This window comes from Rhizoctonia solani, chromosome 14 (assembly GCF_016906535.1).
Source record: "Rhizoctonia solani chromosome 14, complete sequence".
In the NCBI taxonomy this organism is placed as follows: domain Eukaryota; kingdom Fungi; phylum Basidiomycota; class Agaricomycetes; order Cantharellales; family Ceratobasidiaceae; genus Rhizoctonia; species Rhizoctonia solani.
Window position 1 is genome coordinate 676,951 of NC_057383.1, and position 18,785 is coordinate 695,735.

The 18,785-nt window shown below is 48.2% G+C and overlaps 4 protein-coding genes across 4 annotated transcripts; 1 reads left to right on the forward strand and 3 right to left on the reverse strand.

The window, feature by feature from the left end:
• Positions 1–34: 34 nt before the first annotated feature.
• RhiXN_10843 (cytochrome P450 family protein) lies at positions 35–3,835 on the reverse strand (the record flags this gene model as incomplete). Its single annotated transcript, XM_043330658.1, has 11 exons — positions 35–533; positions 1,843–1,986; positions 2,039–2,191; positions 2,261–2,487; positions 2,543–2,581; positions 2,646–2,723; positions 2,783–2,886; positions 2,943–3,101; positions 3,366–3,394; positions 3,441–3,546; positions 3,634–3,835. 11 exons carry the CDS (start codon positions 3,833–3,835, stop codon positions 35–37), a joined length of 1,740 nt encoding a protein of 579 aa, XP_043186003.1.
• Positions 3,836–5,287: 1,452 nt separating this feature from the next.
• Positions 5,288–7,951, forward strand: RhiXN_10844 (chromatin assembly factor 1 subunit A; the record flags this gene model as incomplete). The annotated part of the gene is made up of 5 exons (XM_043330659.1): positions 5,288–5,527; positions 5,582–5,711; positions 5,760–5,898; positions 5,949–7,475; positions 7,531–7,951. The coding sequence occupies 5 exons, from the start codon at positions 5,288–5,290 to the stop codon at positions 7,949–7,951; spliced, it is 2,457 nt and encodes an 818-aa protein (XP_043186004.1).
• Positions 7,952–12,051: 4,100 nt separating this feature from the next.
• Positions 12,052–15,391, reverse strand: RhiXN_10845 (Retrotransposable element Tf2 protein; the record flags this gene model as incomplete). Its single annotated transcript, XM_043330660.1, has 2 exons — positions 12,052–12,080; positions 12,136–15,391. The coding sequence occupies 2 exons, from the start codon at positions 15,389–15,391 to the stop codon at positions 12,052–12,054; spliced, it is 3,285 nt and encodes a 1,094-aa protein (XP_043186005.1).
• A 170-nt stretch (positions 15,392–15,561) lies between these two features.
• Positions 15,562–16,917, reverse strand: RhiXN_10846 (Retrotransposon-derived protein PEG10; the record flags this gene model as incomplete). Its single annotated transcript, XM_043330661.1, has 1 exon — positions 15,562–16,917. One exon carries the CDS (start codon positions 16,915–16,917, stop codon positions 15,562–15,564), a length of 1,356 nt encoding a protein of 451 aa, XP_043186006.1.
• Between the last annotated feature and the right edge of the window lie 1,868 nt (positions 16,918–18,785).

Consider the following 18,785-nt stretch of genomic DNA (forward strand, 5'->3'; position numbering starts at 1 on the left):
AACTCGGGGTAGAGGCCGTAAGGGCGTAAGTAAATTACATGGATTGAGCGGCTGCCTGCGGGCCTCTTCGTCTTCGGCCTATGCCCGTCTTGGCTATGAACTTTGCGACTGCTTCGAGACCTGCAAGGGAGCCAAACAGTGTGGGATCACCAATGTTGGTGGAAAACTCACTGAGTATCCCCCTGTGTCCCGCCGTAGCGGGACAGGAGGTGGTTAAATGAAAAATTGTCTCATCCGACTCCCCGCAGGCGCATCTGGGATCTACGTCGTGGTGGAATTGTGCATGGTACTCGCCGTAATGGCCGTGTCCGGTGAGGTATTGTACGAGGCGGTACTCGATGTCCCTGCCCAGCTTGCTTGAGTTGAATATGGGGTGCAGTTTGAGTGCGGGTGGGCGGGGTATGTAATATTTCGAGTTAATGCCTGATTCTGAGTGCTCGTACCATGCTTTCTTCCATGTACGTATGGTTTTGCGGGTTGCCTGTTCTTTCGCCCATGTGATGGTGCGATTGAATATGGGGGTCGGGGCCACTCTAGCTCCTTCGTTAGCCAAGCGGTCCGCTGTTTCGTTGCCTTCGACTCCGTTGTGCCCGGGCGTCCATCACGTGGTCACCTGGTGTCGGCTTCTTTCCCCCTGTTGCTTGTCTTCCATCTCCCTCATCTCCCCCTCGTCCGCTTCGCGGTCTTAATCATACCCTCGTCGCATTAGTTTAGTACAGATACATTTTGTTTTCTCCCACCTACCACATCATCTCTTTGGAGCAATTTGGATCGCCCACCCACGAGCCTTCACTCGCGGTCAGGGGTCCCCCACCTTCCCGGTCCGTCTCCATAATGTTTGGTGTCTTTGTATACAATTCGTTATCTTCAGCCTAGCATACGCCAGATTTATACATGTTCATCATCCCACGTCACGAGCGAACTTAGGCCAAGTGGCAAATCTCGGGAACTTCGTCGCCAAAGGAATAATATATTCATGCTACTCGAAATACTGCAGCAGGCACTCAAATTCTGCGATGAATCAGATCTATAACAACAATGACGTCCAAAAGAAGTAAAGCTATTCTATACAGTCATTTGCGGATAGAGCGTATCGCAAGGAAAATTCTTGAAATGAACCAATCAGGCAGCCTTGTAACTGTCCTACTAAATCTATGAGAAGGAACATTGCATTCCTTGTCACACGGTGGCTTTCAATTTTGGAGTAGGCAATAGCCACACGACACGGTCACGTTTCAATCTCATATAGACCTAACTACTTATGATGTATGATGACCTCCATTATTCTCTCTCCCCGCGAGTATTACACACTTTTGGTATCCGGGTGGGTTGTATATGGGATAGTGTGGTTGCCTGTGACCTGGTTCCTCTGCCACAGGCAGTCAGATCATGAGCACCCGCCCACTCACTTCCTATAGGCCCGACTTTTACGATTGTCATCAAGCAACTATCACGGGCGGTCGTTCTTGACGAAAGTCGATAAGAGCTTTCCAGGTAGAACCGACAGAACGTTGGTTACCATTTTTCAGTTAACGACAATAATACCACAATGCGGTGCACAATATCAAGTGCTGTATATTTATCCTTCTCTCAGTGTGCCTCTCCATGGAGTGATATATGTAGTTAAAAGCCATGTCACTATTCATTTACATAGAGGATTTAAGTCTTTCAAACATATATTCACCTCTCTGCTCAAACGGCGGTGTTCTCAATCAACATTCTCGACTTGTCTGATCTTGGTCTGAGGTTACACTGGAATGGCGATGGATGGCTGCATGTTTGGGTTAGTAGAGTAGCATAATCAGGGTCTCGGTCGTTGTTCAAAACGCTACGCTGCCGTACCTTATCACGCCTACGGTGTAATCCAATGATGGAAGGATGTCCATACCGTTCTCAGCCTTCAGCGCCGATATGTCGTACGTGGCAAGCGTAAGCACTATCGATAGCCAAACCGATGAGTGTGCGACAGGGGCTCCTGGACAGCGCCTACATTCATTGTGAGCTACATATATTTGAGAGGAAATGCCTATACAATCACCTTCTTCCAAAGCCAAAAATAATCTCTTCTGGATTGCTCTCCGAACGAGGGGCTAAGAACCGAGATGGATTGAAATGTTCAGGGTCTTGGTATGCCTTTGGGTCTCGCAGCATACTCCATGCATTTCCAATAATATGCGATTTACCAGGAATTCTTATACCTATCGATCAGGTGAGCTCAATCATGCAATTTGTCTGACAGTAGGGTCACTAGCCTTCATACTCGTCGTCGTGATTTAATGCCAGCTTTCTGGGAATGCCTATCGGTGCTAGTGGTTGCCATCTTAGCGCCTCCTTGTATATAGCTTCAATATAGGGAAGTGAATCGCGATCAGTAAAATTGGGTAAACGGTTTGGTCCAACGATGCGATCGATTTCATCTTGAGCAGCCTCCTGGACCTTGGGATGGTGTAACATGGCAATAAAAAATGTAGAAACTGCTGAAACGGTCTGGTGAAAAAATAGCTGTTAGCTATTGCTCAGTATCGTGATCGAATGAATATACCGTGTCTGCTCCACCCGAGTATATAGACCCTGCAGCCCACTGGATTGTAGGATTAATTATATTAATACCTAACTTGTTGAATTATGGTATAAAAAAAACATACTGGAATGAGAGGTTTATCTTCCTCTGAAGCGTTTTCCAGCCAACTTGAAACAAATGAAGGTTCGGCACACCCCTTTGCCTACAATCATAACATTTCTCAACTCAAACCAGGGATGGAATTGGACATAGGAATCATACCAATTCAGTGCGAACAAAATTCATGGGTGCTTCAGCAAAATCGATTAATTGCGCCCTCCATTCAGCAGCTGCGCGTTGGAAAGGCGCCCATGGGATATGTTTTACTGTATTAATCTCAATAAACATCTGTAATCGTTTAGTCTCTAAGAGATGCACTCACAAAGTGGAAAATAATCTACAAGAAATCTGCCAGGAGTGGAGGCATACGCAAACGTACCCAGCGTTTTTTCAGCCTTATCAATATATTCATCTGACTCGTCCTTGACTTCATATCCATAGGTGAGTTTGGCGACGGTAGCACCAGCGGTACTGCGGAGATCTAGTGTTACTTGCGCCCAATACTAGAGAGTGCAGAATTTCATAAACATACTGGCGTATATGCGCAGTTAGCCTCTCAGGTGAGTGCAACAATTTCAGGAGGAACTTATATGCCTCCTTCTCTTGATGAGGCCACCAATCCTGAAAGGTGAGCTGGATCAATTTTCAAATTGGTGGGAAAACGAGCGTCAAACCTTCATAGCCTTTGGGTTTATCGTGGCATGTAAAAGTCTTCGCATGCCCCGAGCGCGCTCACCATACTTACACATTCCAAGAAAATCATCCCAACCGATCCTAAGCGAGATGAGTACAATTTTCATAACACTCGAACTCTGCTCACAATTCGCTAGCCATTGTTAAATGGGGTGTATCGCTATAGATACTTGACCGGCCTTCGAATAAGTCTTTCGCAGCTTGATGAGAATTAACGATAACCGTGTCTTGTCCTAGTACACGAATATATATAAGGTCACTTCCTTATATGTCACTGGTTTCAACGGTGAGTTCTCCTCCATTGGCTGAGAAACCCCTACCTTTCTCCTTCCCCAACCGAGCGAACCACTTCCAGCTGGCTTCATCCTTTGGAATTGAAAACATACATCCAACAATTGGCCAGCATTTTGGACCGGGCGGGAGGGGAAGATTCGAAGTACGGGAGTTTCGTTTAGAGAATAATAGATACAACAGGATTGCACCAGCGCTGCCCCCAATGAGCTTTAGGTTATCGATAGCCATCCTTTGGTTCAAGCAGGGCATGGGGGAATTAAACCCCTACATCCCTGTGGTATTATAGAGGTAACCTCATTTTACGTAGATCAGTATAGATTAATGTTCCGAGTAGAATATTTCACTCGAAATTGGCCAGAGGGCACGTTCCACATTAAAGTGCCTGCATCGATTGCTAATAATTGTTTCATGCTGCTACTATGGCAATTTTTTGTGATTGAGAGCTTGTATCTTTTGACCTCCTAACAAACGACGAAGGCCATTGTGAGAATCAAGACTTGATAACATACATGTCCATTTCACCTATATAATTACGACTATCTCAGTACATCCACGCATATACTCTGTATACTTAAATTTCTGCATCCGTCACAAAAAAACCTCGTGACCGGCGTATCTACAAATTCCATTTTCCGGCTGGCCGTTCGCTCGGCTCACTCTTTACCTACTGAGCCACAGAAAGCTAAAGCTATACAGAGCACTTGGCGCAACCGGGAGCTCGTTGTGCCTGAGATGAAGAAGTGATGGCGATGAATAAATATGGATTGGAACGTGGTAACCTAACCAAATGAAGGTACACCCTTCACGTTTGACCGACCGAAAGTCGGCGCTGTGCTTAGCAAAAAAGTTGAGGGATTAGAACAAAGCTATCACACGAAGGTCAATTCTGATACGCGATTTTGGAGTATCCTAAGCTGTTTTCACGTACCCAAGCAAGGTTTACAGATCTTCGTTATTACGAGGCTCATATACACATAAACTCATGCAGTCAACTGGAGTTCAAAAACCGAGCATTTATAGGTGTTTGTTTTGTTTTGCTCATGCGCTGAAGAGACACGGGAGATTGCGAGGGGGCGCTGCCTGGTGGAAGTATTTTCCAAGCCGGAGTTTTATTGCGGGAATAGTAACAGCCTGCGCTTCTCCCTTATACAGATGGGTAGCGGAAGATGCCTCATTGCTTGGGCCGCGTGTTGGGGTGGAGCACAAGCTTCGAGAGCAAGCCCAGGAAGAGTGAAGAGTGATATGCTGATAAAGACATAATAAAAATGGCAAGAGACGGGTGGGTAATGTACTCGATATACTCATAAAGTAGGCAGGGTTGAAGAGTGACTGATCCCTTTCTTTGAACAACGCGGGCGGCCCATCACATTAACCTCGAAAGGGTTTTATACCATATGATGATGACAAAGACATGCGCAGCCTTGAAGATTTGGGCGCATATTGAGATCCATGCGGTCGTTGACAGCAATCGATTACACGGCCCCCAAGGAAGGATACAAATCCCAGGGTTTGGCGGTAGGGTACACTACTGCAAGATAGGATAATTACCTGTTACGGTGATTAAAGATATGTATGACCAATCAAGGACCCTAAGCTAAACATACAAGCAGAACCAAAGCTTCCCAACCGACCCAGCAGTGATCAGCGACGCACACCACAACCAGGTTCGACTAGTTCAGCATGTCCGTGCGAGTCAAGACACTCGAAATTCGATGGCACCACAGTGCCGAGAAGAACTACAGCGAGCCCATCTATGCATGTGACTTCCAGCCCCTACCAGCCAATCAATTGAAGAAGCTGGTCGCACCGAGGATACAACAAGGTCGAGACAGAGATAAAGAAAAGGATAAGGATCTTTCAGGTCCTGGGTATGGTCAGTGCTACCGACTGGTAACAGGAGGAGGAGATAACAATATCAGAGTAAGTACTCCATTTGTTACGAGTATATGAGCGTTGCTGAACAAGCTTAATCAGGTGTGGATGGTATACCCGAATGTTGCGGCGCCAGGCCAGACAACACCAAGCCAGCCATCCCGTGTAGAATATCTCGCTACCCTCAGTAAACACACTGCTGCGGTCAATGTAGTGCGCTTCAGCCCCAACGGTATGTTTCGTAATCCATTTATTGCTATTTTTACCAACTGCCACATAGGTGAATTTATCGCGTCTGCTGGTGATGACGGGATGCTCGCCATATGGTCTCCGTCCGACAAACCTGTGCACAACTTTGGAGACAACGCTGAAGAGCTTCAGTACGAAAAGGAACATTGGCGACCTCGGGTTGTTGTTCGGTAAGCGCCCTTGCTGTCCTATCATCCACCCACTAACAAAAGATCCGCAGTGCGACCACTCGTGAAGTCTATGACCTGGCATGGAGTCCTAATGGAGAATACATTGTTACAGGCAGTACCGATAATACTGCACGTGTACACAACGCTCTTGACGGCACAGTCGTACGAGAGATCACGGAACACTCCCATTATGTTCAAGGAGTTGCCTGGGACCCTCTCAACGAATTCCTTGCCACCCAGAGCTCAGATCGATCTGTTCATGTGCATGCGATAACCACTAAACGAGGCGTGTTCGAAACTCACGCAGTGGGCAAAAACTCAAAAATGAAGGTACGCCAAACGCGTACGCCAAGTCGGAACCCGCCTCCTCAACCTCATGCCCCACGCATGGTGCGCCGACAATCGAATGCAAGTGACACTGAATCGATCATGACGTCTGCCAGCGAACGCCCAAGCGAGATGGAGAGAGAACCCTCAGGGCACCCCGTGTCGACGCCGAATCAGGGGCAGGGCCAGAATCAGCAATCATACCGGGCGTCATCCGCCGCATCTAACACAGCGCCGACCCAACTTACTGCACCACTTACCCCAGCGACGTCGATTGCGAGCACCCCGGTTCACACGTCTGCTCCAATGTTCCCGCCTTCATCATCACGTCGATCTTCGATCAGTTCTGCTGCGGCTCCGTCACCTCCTCATTCTGCCATGAGTCGTTACGGCCGATCGCCATCCCCAATGCCCCCGCTCCCTGCCATACGTACCCCTCTGCCAACGAGTACTAATACCGCTGCATGGGCGACAAAACTCTATGGCGACGAGAATTTTACGAATTTCTTCCGCCGGTTGACGTTTAGCCCAGATGGTGCACTGATGCTCACTCCTGCCGGACAATTTGAAGATCATTCGCATGCCCTCGAGATTGCGGCTAATACTGGTCGAGCTACCACTCCTACCCCGAGCTCGCGTGCCTCGAGCCGGGCTCCCGACGACCCACCTGTACGACCCAAACGTGAACGCCCACTCACTGGTACAGATGCCACGGCGCAATCGAGTGTATATATTTATGCTCGAGCGGGTCTCTCAAGCGGTCAACATCCAATTGCTCACTTGCCTGGGCATAAACGTGCTAGCGTGGCGGTCAAGTTTTGCCCGTTGCTATTTGAGCTTCGGCATGGGGTGAATGCTCCAGGTGAAATGAAGCGGGTCTCTTTGGAGATGGGGAAGGAGCAGGTTGTCCACGTGGATATGGGTGCAGGGGCCAGTCCGAGCCCTAGTATCGGTACTGTCAGCAGTGCGCAACCTCCTTCACCAGCTCCTTCAAACGTATCCATGAGTGGACCGGGGTCAGTCCCTGCGACGCCGAACAGTGGATCAAAGACCCTACCACCCCCGGCTTTCACCGAAGTCACCCCAAATACCGCTAACAAGCTATCGACGAGTTCCGTTTTCGCATTACCTTATCGAATGCTTTTCGCAGTAGCGACGCAGGATAGCGTAATGATATATGATACTCAGCAAGCCGGACCGATATGCATGTTCTCGAACTTGCATTACAGTAGTTTCACTGACATGGCTTGGTATGTCCATTATCTATCCAATTGATAAATCATTCATCAACTCTCGATTTTATAGGGCTCCTGATGGCCAATCTTTGATGCTCGCCTCGTCAGATGGGTACTGTTCGCTCGTCGTTTTCGACGATGTACTTCCATTATATCACACTCAACAACACAACTTGCAGCTACATTCCATAGCCGCATCCCATTCCCACCCTCACCCCAACTCGCGGACGCCCGTACGTCCGTCTGCATCGCCAGCCGTGTCAACTGTCTCGTTACCAGGACCTGGCCCGCGAACATCAAGCGGAGGTGTCCTGAAACGTGCGGCAGATTCAAATTCTAGCTCTGTACTCCCCACTCCCGCGTTAACCACCACGAACCCTGGCGTTCCCGAAGAAGCACCTCCAGCTGTCGAGCCATCAACAACTGCACCAGAACCCGTCAAGAAGAAACGACGAATTGCGCCAACGACCATTTCGACGCTCGATAAATGATCTTATCCACGTTGTTCATTCTCTTACGACTTATGCGTTTGCCACGATGTTTTATCCCTGCGATACTGCGTAATGTTTCTTTGCGTTTAAGTATGTTGTTCATCGCATATCGAATAATGCCAGGAAGCTTAGCCTGGTAGATGACTATTTGTGTTACATATCAATAGCCCACGTTGTTGATTTTATATATGCACTCCTCCATATTCAAGATGCGATAATTGGTTGACTGCAGCTCTGGTAGTTGAAAGATCCCTTGGAGGGGCCTATCTGTCTGGGGTATTCTCTGCGGCAATGACCGAGAACTATGAGAGTCGCACAATTGCCTCACCAGCGTCCTCAGAGGCACACGCACGGACCAAAATCAACTTGGGTCTGTACTAAATTTGGATATGTAATGATGCCTTCGAACGAACCTTCACTTTCACCAGACCATGTACTTTGTGGATGTGTATCTTTTGCCACGTTGGATTCGATGCTGGTACAGTAAGCTCACCAAGCGTACCTGATTAGGCTAGGATTGGCATGACGCCAGCGCATATGACCATATTTAGTGAACGAGTTTTCAATGGGGTACCTCATGGTCAATCATCGCGTTCGTATGGGTGCCGCAGCTGGACACGGCGCTCCCAGCCAGCGGAGCTACCATCATCTAAGCACTGCCGCAACCATGTGCGGGTACCATCACCAGTAGAATTACAGTTAAATAACATGAAAATTTATATTTGTTTCGCGGTTGTAGATGCCTGCCAATGACAGAATGAAAGTTGTTTTCCTAATCATCGGTTTCCTCATTTCAAGCCTAACAATCGCAAGTATGATCATAGATTTAGCACGTGGGCATACAGACGTCACGCTTTAATAAATAAGAGTAACTCTAGGTTTAACAATGACCAATAGAGCCTCCTCTTCACGCCATGGAAATCTCGCTGTCCGGGGAACTTTCTACGTATACTCTCACAAACCTCAGTGGCTGACCAATATTTTGCACCCAGCTGGCGTTTATCCCCGAAGCAGGTATTCGTTAAAGTTAATGGTGTTAACGCATAGAGCTTATCTCAGCTGATCATGACGACGGAGAGCCGTGTATATACTCCAATCCCATAATGCACTGGGTGATGCTCTCTCCACAGCATATTTAGACTGAACACTGGGCTTTCGCTAACATCAACTAAGATTATGGTTTCCCTGACCTGGAAACTATTCTCTCTAACCACTTCTGCGGTACCCATCGACTACAACTAATCCTTCAGTCGACCTCACTTAGTCTTAAACTCAACTCATTGTCAGATATCCATCACTCTTGGAGTGGTTCCCCATACACCACGACAACCCAACTCAAGTACGATCTCCCGGTTCGAGTGTCCAGATGACTCGTCAATACAATGCGCTTTCTGGGATGTTCTGTTAGATGTAAATAATTTTCATATTGCCCTGCCTCCCAATTTTCACATCAGTCTCTAACGAACTCAAAGTATACAGATCTAGATAGAAGCCAAAAGGCCTCAATGTTTATGCGTAAGATTCCAGCAAAAGTACCAGATGACTAGCGGCTGGGGTGGCTCACTCGTTCAAACCAGGATCACGATGTAACTCTCAGGGACCTGGAGCTTTAGGATCACAGTAGATTTATCATGCAGGGTATTTTGCAAGCAGACTGCTGGAGGGAAAATATGATATCATTGACTTTGATCCAAGGCACTTCATTTTCACACGTCTATCAATATATGGGCTTGTTGACCAGACCAATGCCACAGAAGGGTGAACTTCACTAGCCCTCCAACAGCTTGCCATGACTTCAAAGCCAAGTTCTTGCATCAATAATATCAAGAAAGCATGTAAGCAGCTTCTGTATAGCCAATGTCAGTGCATATTGGGTGTCTTTCCGTAAGGATTTTAGAAAAAATTGGTCTTCTAAAATGGTCCAATGGGACAGCTTGGAATTGGCCCACACGCAGGAGGCTGTGCAAGCTTGGTCCAACAAGTAGACCTGTCCAAATTGCCTTTCCGTAAGCCATGGCCCATGCAAATAGAAATTGTGTTCTAAAAGTAAAATTTTAATTAAATTTAATTTTACTCCTGTACCAAGTCCGCCCCAATTATCCACTGTATGCAGGCATATGTTATCATACGTCATATATGAAGCTACAAAAAGATATAAAGGGCTGTATAACAGCTCAAGGATGTAATTGAATAACTTGGTACAATGAAATCCCTTGAGTGCTTTGACTACAAAGAGGACACTTGGGCTCAAGAGGCGCATTGGCGTGGCCCTTGCCTTTCTGCAAGGGCCTGGGGTTGGATAACGTGTTCTCAGCAGGCATATTGAAGCGGTGAGTGGGGAGCAAGTTTATACAGGTGGGAGAGTGCAGAGGACTGAGGATAGGGGAGGCTGCTTTTTGTTTGTGCCACCCCTATCCCCTGTCTCAAATATATTGTAATTACTGTTGGAATATATGCACTCACTGCAAAGTGCCAAACTCCCAATTTGGTTACAAATCTTCAGGGCCTTATCTTATCAGCTTGATCTTGTTCCATTCTAAAGCTAAATACATGTTTTACAAAATAGAAGGGGGGGGGATACCCCCCCTCTAAAAAAAGATTTTAGACATTTAGAACACCCCCCCTCCAACATCCAAATCTGCGTCCAAGCGCATTTCACACCAAGTTCCATGGTGTGATCTGCATCTGGGCTGGGCCTCATTTCTAAACTGACTTTTTGTTGTACACCACTGTAAGGTGGGTACTTGCTGGTGGGTGAGGGCGCTTACGGCCATACTACTACAGACAAGACTAGGTATCTACTTTCTATCTAGGCTATACTACTTGCTGCGTAAGGCAGCTAACTACTAACTACTGACAAGGGGGCCTGAGGCCTGGGAGGTGTGATGAGTTAAGTGGGGGTTAACGTCTGGGGACTGATAGGGGCCAGCTACTTAGCTGGCTGTATGATCCTCCTCAAATGAGTATGAGACAAGGTAAAAACAACTTGGGGTCTCCAAGCGTTTTTCCTGCTGTATATATAGGAGAGAGCATGCTATCTACATGGTCTGTGCGCGTGAGAGCGGAAGTGCATATGTGAAATGAGAATTGTGCTGCGGACTGCGCAGAAGCGTGGATTACTCCTAAGCGCCCTTGGCACGGCATCTTGGCGCGGCATCTCGGCACAGATAAGCGCCGAGATCACATGATCGAAAAAGTGAAGATAGAGAGTCCGTAAAAAATACTAAAAATAATAGAAAAAATAGGCGAATCCAATGGTATAATTCTTGAGGGTGTAACACTTTTAGAACATCCAGGACATTCTAAAATCCTTACGGAAAGGCAGCCATTGATAACCAATATCACCACGCTAGGCATGGAATTCCATTTCCTTGTATTCAAAGATCACATATAGTAAAATTAGCCACCATTCAAGCAGGGTGCAATGTTGCCTGCAAGAAAAATGGCAACAATGATATGTTGAAAAACACATGAACTGTTGCAGTTGCAAAAGATACGGTGCAGATTGTGCAGGCATTGGGTGAAGATGGATTGAACTACATAGGGTATGCAAACATCTAGATTTTGGTAGGATTTGAGATTTTACACTTGGTTGATATAACTATTCTTATGGTACATGTCCTGGACGTCCTTAAGGGGCGTCGAGGCAGCGGGCGCTTGAGGCCGTATAGAACTAAGTATAACCGCGTAAGGCAGTGGGGTATCTACCTACAACAACAAACTAACTAACTACGGTGTCAAGACGCTACAAGACGTTGACAAGCTACCTAAGTACAGTGAGGGCGACGCTTAAGGCGTGTATCAAAGTGGTTACCGGCTGTAAGGCCTCGTACAGTGTGTGGAGTGCGACAAGAGGTAATTGACCTGGGTGTTACCATGGTCGGTTGGCCTCCTTATATATTCTATAGTAGTGCTAATTACAAATACATTATATCCAATACCATAACCAATAGGAACCCCGCTCCGCAGTTGGCCTTACTCATGCATACGTGTCACTGACGTGTCATAATGATGTCATCAGGTGGAGGTGGCTATGTATGCTGAGGTAAGCGTGGATGGGGACGTGGCTTGGCGCTTAGCGTATGATATAAGCGCCGAGGTCACGTGATCGAAAATGTTGTCCGTTTGCCTTCGTTTAAATTTGAGAAAATGGGAATAAATTCCCTGGTATCGACTGTGTCTACGACACTGCCCCCCTCTAAGGGCCTTGGCAGCGCCGAGGGCCTTCTTTTTCATTTCCTTCTCGAAATTTTTTAGGATTTTTTCGGCGTTCTTGAGGTTTTCCCTTGGTTCCCAAGTGTTCTCCTCTGATCCATAGCCCTTCCATTTTACCCTAAAGAACCATTTTCCGTCCCTTTCTTCCATGTCCGTGATCCCTTTGACCTTGTATTCTTCCTCTCCATCCACGGTGACCGGTGGAGGGCGATTTTCAAAGGCGCGTTTGTCATCTCTCTTGACTTTGGACAGGAGTCCTACGTAGAATACATTGTGGATGCGCATGGTTGGAGGTAGTTTGAGTTGGTAAGCGCGGTCGGAGATTTTTTCGGTAACCTTGAATGGCCCTAAGCGTTGTTCCGTTAGCTTCGGGCTCAAGGTCTTCAGGTTTATATTTTTGGCATCAAGCCACGTTTCTTCTCCAACTTTGAATTCTACTGGGGCTCCGTATTCTCCGTCTACCATTCGCTGCTTGGATTGTTGTAAAGCAGATTCCACTTCCTTCCATTGTGCCTCCATTGTTTCAGCTAGGTCATCTGCTTCTGGTACGTTGGTAGGGACGTTGGATGGTGTCAAATTAGGTTCCCACCCATATAGGGCTTTGAACGGCGTTTTTCCCGTGCTGCTGTGGACTGCATTGTTGTAGGCAAATTCGGCCATAGGTAACCATTTAGTCCAGTCCCGTTGGTTAACCCCTGAGTAAGCCCTGAGGAAATGCTCAATGGATGGGTTTACTCGTTCCGTCTGACCATTGCTCTGGGGGTGATAGGCGGAGGAAAAATGAGGATCAATGCCTAATCGTTTGTACAGGGCCCGCAAGAACTTGTTATTGATAACCCTGCCTCTGTCCGATATAGTCTTTTCCGGCATCCCATGGCGTTTCCATACATGTTCCAAGAACAATTCCGCAAGTTCGGGTGCCTTGAGCTTTTTGGAGCATTTAACAAAGATGCCGTACTTGGTGAAGCTGTCCACTATGACTAGGATGGAGTCATTGCTTCCGTCCTTTGGTAAATCTACAATCATGTCATAGGAAACGTGTTGCCATGGCCTGGATGGGAGTTCAAGTGGCTGTGGGGGGATGGAGGCGTACTTTGGTTTTTGGATTTGTTGGCAAGTCTCACAGGAATCCACGTGCCAGTATGTATCTGCCCGGATGCCTGGCCAATAGTAGTTGCGTGAAACTAATTCTAGAGTACGCTGCCTGCCAGGGTGTCCTGCCAGGGGACTATTGTGGAATATCCGTAGTAGATTTGTCCTTAGAAAGCCCACATCAGGGACCACAATACGTCCTTGATAGAACAATAGACCTGCCTCCATTTCGTAATCCTTAAATGCGCGTTTGATAGAAGGTGGGGCTTTGGATTTGTTTTGTAGGAACTGTAGGATTTCTTCCAAAGACTCGTCCTGATCAAGTGACAATTCAATCTGGCGTTGTAATTCCTTCTCTGGCGTGACTAAGGCTACGTTGGCAAATATGGGTTCCGGGAGCATGGTTTGGTCAGCGGGTGGGATATCGGCGTGATCAGAACGGCGTGAAAGGGCATCGGGTTTCCCTGACTGCTTTCCAGGGCGGTAAACAATTTGGAAGTTGTAGCCTGCTAACAGTAGGTGCCATCTAGCGTGTTGACGGTTAAACGTCCGGGACTCCTTCCAATACTCCAAGTTGCGGTGATCAGTGAACACAGTGACCGGATGAACGGTTCCTTCCAAGAAGATACGCCAATACTCAAAGGAGCGGATGATAGCTAACAGCTCCTTGTCATGGGTGTCATAGTTCTGTTTGGCACCCTTGAATGACTCAGATAGAAAACCTAGTGGGTGAAGGCGGCCGTCTTCCTGGCGTTGGCTGAGTATGGAGCCTAGTGCTGCCCCTGAGGTGTCTGTTTCTAGGAAGTAGGGCTTGGACGGATCTGCATGACATAGTACGGGTGCGTTGGTAATAGCGTCCTTTAACCCCTGGAAGGCCTCTTGTTCCTTGATGTCCCATTTCCAAGGAGTGTCCTTTTTGACTAGGTTGTGTAGCGGCCTAGCCATGTGACTAAAGTTGGCGACGAAGCGACGGAGGAAATTGGCAAATCCCAGAAATGATTGGACTTCTTTGACCTTAGTGGGTACCGGCCATTCTTGTACCGCCTGGATTTTGAGCTTATCCAGACTAAAACCCTTATTGGAGACAATAATCCCTAGGTACTCAACAGAGGTGACGTGAAAGGTGCATTTTGATGCCTTGCAGAATAACTGGTTATCCATTAACCGCTTTAGGACTTCATGAACATGCTTTGTATGGGATGCGTCATCCTTAGAGTAAATTAGGATGTCATCGAGGTAGATGATGACGCATACATCCAGTAAGTCTTTGAATAGTTCATTCATGAAGTGCTGGAAAGCGGCAGGGGCATTTGTCAGGCCAAAGGTCATGACCAGGGACTCATAGAGGCCATACTTGGTTCGGAACGCGGTTTTCCATTTGTCACCTTCTTTAACATGGACATTGTTGTAACCCCATCTTAGATCTAACTTGGTGAAGACCTTGGCACCACGGAGCTGGGCCATGAGGTCATCAGGACGGGGTAATGGGTATACGTTCTTCTTGGTCCGGTTATTGAGGCGGCAGTAGTCTACAACCAAACAACGGGAACCATCCTTTTTGGGTACAAACATGACGGGGGAGCTAATGGATGACTTGCTGGGGCGGACTTTTCCAGCTTTGAGTTCGTCCCTGAGCCAGTCCTTGAGTGTGGCGGACTCGGCGTCAGTCATGCTATACAAGGGAGAGTTCAATGGGCCTTCTTTGGTAAGTTCTATCCCAATGTCATAGTGCCTGTGAGGTGGGAGCTTATTGAATTCTTCCTCCCCAAACACCTTTGCGTATTGATGGTATTTGGGAGGGACTCCTTCAAGGGGGTTTCGATCAGCTTCCTCTTCTTCAGCGATGGCCACATGTTCTGGTGGTGCATGGGGAAAGGACAGGGTGCGCAAATTCCAATCAATCTCTGGGTTGTGGGCGTCTAACCACTTTAATCCTAAGATGGCGGCATGAGACCCTGTGCTACAAATTAGGAAGGTCTTGGTCATTTGTTTGCCATCAAAGGAGAAGGTGAGTTTAGCCTTCTTCCAGATCTTGCCAGCCTGGGGGCTTGACCCATCAAGCATAGTGACGGTACGGGGTGAAGGGAGATCTATGAGTGGGAGGCGGAGTGATTCCGCGGTACGGGGGTGCATAAAGGAGGAGGTAGCGCCTGAATCAATCAGGACTTCTAGGGTTTCCGCTTTTTTCTCTGGTTTAATTGAAATCGTGAAAAGTGGGGATATTCTATTGTTACTATTTGATATGTTACAGATTTCAACTAAATCAGAGACCTTGGGGTCCTTGCGCGCAGCAGCAGGTACCCTTAGTCTTTTCCCGATTTGGGTCCAGACTCTTTGCCAATTTTGGCAGACTCCTTTTTGACGCCTTCCTCTTTAGGCGTGGCTTTCCAGCCAGTGCGGCATTCCGCAAATTTGTGGCCCGATTTGCCGCATTTGATGCATAGGCCTTCAGCCCTGCGGCGGTTCCGCTCCTCCTTGGAAACAAAGTTAGGATCACTGGAGAGGCGTCCTGGTCTTGTGGCCTGTTGGCCGGTACTTGCCCCCCTGTTGGGGGTGGAGGAGGTTCCAGACTTACTACCCTTAGGCGGGTGGCTGGCACGCTCCTTGCGGAGGGCGTTATCAATGACCAGGGCCGCGTTCTGCAGCTCCAGGAGGGTGGTTGGGCGCTGTTTGCGGGTGGCAATGAGACGGCTGACCTCCCAGTGGAGGCCACGTGCAAATTGCCCACGGAGGGCGGCATTGTTCCAGTCCAGGTCCATGGCAATGGTCCTGAACTTAGTGATATACTCAGCGCAGGTGCTTGTCTGAGTAAGGTTTGTGATCTGCCGCTCCGCGGCCCTTGTGGCGTCCGGGTTCCCAAATGCCGCCAGGAATTCCCTCCTGAAGTCCTCAACCGTTTGGATGATGGCCCTGTGGGACCCTAGTTGGTCGAGGTGGGGGTGTGCCCATGCTCCTGCTGTATCCTTCATGTTCATTAGAAGGAACAAAAGTACCTCCTGATCCGTAGGGAACATGCGTTGGTTAAGGCGGACCCATGCCATCATTCTTGTGAGCCATTGCCGTGACTCATTCCCAATTTTCCCCGTGTAAGCGTCGGGGTGATCCACTTTGACGGGGGTTTGGTATGTGGCTACTGAAGCCGCTGGTGGAGGGACAACGGGGGAGCGGAGCCTGATAGGCAAAGGTGGAGCGGGAGTTTGGACTCTTGGGGGGGCCCGGACAGGAGTTGGTTGGGCAAAGGTAATGGGGGGCTTGGTAGGGTTGGCCCAGGCGATGAGGGGCGCACTAGGCGCTGGAAGAGGGTCGGCTTTGGGTAGGGGCCTGGGCGTGGCTTTGATTGCCGGTGGTTTCCGGTCTTCTGGTGTGTGGGGTTGGGGCCCATTGCTAGCCTTGATGCGAGTGAGGGTTTGGTTGACTGCTCCCATCCAGTCTTGGGCTTCCTTGTTGACTTCCTTGATTTCCTCGAGTTCTCGTTTGAGCCGGAGGACTTGGTTTTGCAATCCCAGGAGGAGGGAGATTGCACGGCTGAGGGAGACCTCCCCATAGACCTTGGGTTTGAGGCTTGTTGGCTCATCGGTGGTTGCCAAAATAGTGGGTCCCAACTCTCCTTGATTGAGAGGGGACAGGGGACGAGCAGTACTCCGGGAACGGGTTGCCATTTCATGGGGATATGAACGGCCTTGGTGGGAAGTGGTGCGCTGGGAGGCGCGGGAGGAAGCGCAAGAGGGAGTGCGGGAGGTAATGATGGGCAAAGTGGGGGGAATGGGGGCTATGTAGCCAAAGGTGCCTATATCAGGACTTATGGGGCGCTTTATTGTTCTGGCGCTAAGAGTCTGCGTCAACCGCCTAGCGTTGGACAGTCCCTTCAACTAATCAACAGCCGTGAGCGGGCGTGATGTAGAGCAGGCTTTCTGCAAGCGGGTGGATCTGCTGATTGACTCCGCTGACAATTGGTGCGGTGACCGGTGGTATGCGGACGATTAGAACCCGTCTGCCTTATAGCAATTCGGTACTACCTGGGGCCGACGCTAGTTTGATTATTAATAGCAAAAGGCGAGCCCGATCAGGTGATTTCCCTTGTGCTAGTACAGGGGGCCTTCTCGTTTGTTGGGGTCTGAGTAGGTGTGCTTGGTGGGCACGGTTTGCAACCAACTTAAGGTTGATTACCTAGTGTCCTGGACGTCCTTAAGGGGCGTCGAGGCAGCGGGCGCTTGAGGCCGTATAGAACTAAGTATAACCGCGTAAGGCGGTGGGGTATCTACCTACAACGACAAACTAACTAACTACGGTGTCAAGACGCTATAAGACGTTGACAAGCTACCTAAGTACAGTGAGGGCAACGCTTAAGGCGTGTATCAAAGTGGTTACTGGCTGTAAGGCCTTGTACAGTGTGTGGAGTGCAACAAGAGGTAATTGACCTGGGTGTTACCATGGTCGGTTGGCCTCCTTATATATTCTATAGTAGTGCTAATTACAAATACATTATATCCAATACCATAACCAATAGGAACCCCGCTCCGCAGTCGGCCTTACTCATGCATACGTGTCACTGACGTGTCATAATGATGTCATCAGGTGGAGGTGGCTATGTATGCTGAGGTAAGCGTGGATGGGGACGTGGCTTGGCGCTTAGCGTATGATATAAGCGCCGAGGTCACGTGATCGAAAATGTTGTCCGTTTGCCTTCGTTTAAATTTGAGAAAATGGGAATAAATTCCCTGGTATCGACTGTGTCTACGACAGTACAATCCTTAGAGCAACATTTGCTGCAATCTGGCTGGTCTTGGTGAAGCACATGGTTTTGGATGGAGTATCTAATACCAATTTGTACTTCAATGATATACTAGAATGGAGACAAAGTTAGATACATCATACACAAAAGGTGCTCCAAACTCCCTATTGAAGCAACATTCATAAATAAACTAGACACTAGAAGGGTTTGCCAGCATGTGCCAGGAGTCTTCATAGTACTGCCCTGTAGCTAACAAGACCAAACTGGTTCAAGGCATATTGAAGCCCATAAACTGTCATGACCTGTTGTAACCTCCTTACCTATACCACTGAACTTGTCCAATTTTTCTAATATTTTTAGTATTTTTTCCGAACTCAATATCTATTGTTTTTCAATCACGTGATCTTGGCGCTTACCATGCCAAGATGCCGTGCCAAGATGCCATGCCAAGGGCGCCTAGGAGAAATCCATGCTTCTGCGCTGCCTGCAGCATGCTTCTCTTTTCACATAGACTCTTCCTTTTCCCACACGCATTGACCATGTACATACCGCTACTTTGTCTATATATACAACAGGAAAATTGCTTGGAGACCCCAAGTCAATTTTACCTTGTCTCAAACTCATTGAGGAGGATATCCAGCCAGCTAAGTAGCTGGCCCCCTAAGTTGTCAGTAGTTACCCCTTTATCTTACTCACCACTCCTCCCAGGCCTAAGGCCCCCCTGCAGTAGTATAGAAGTAGTAGGCCACCCTAAGTGGTATTAGTATAGCCTTAGATAGTTAGTTTACATAAGCC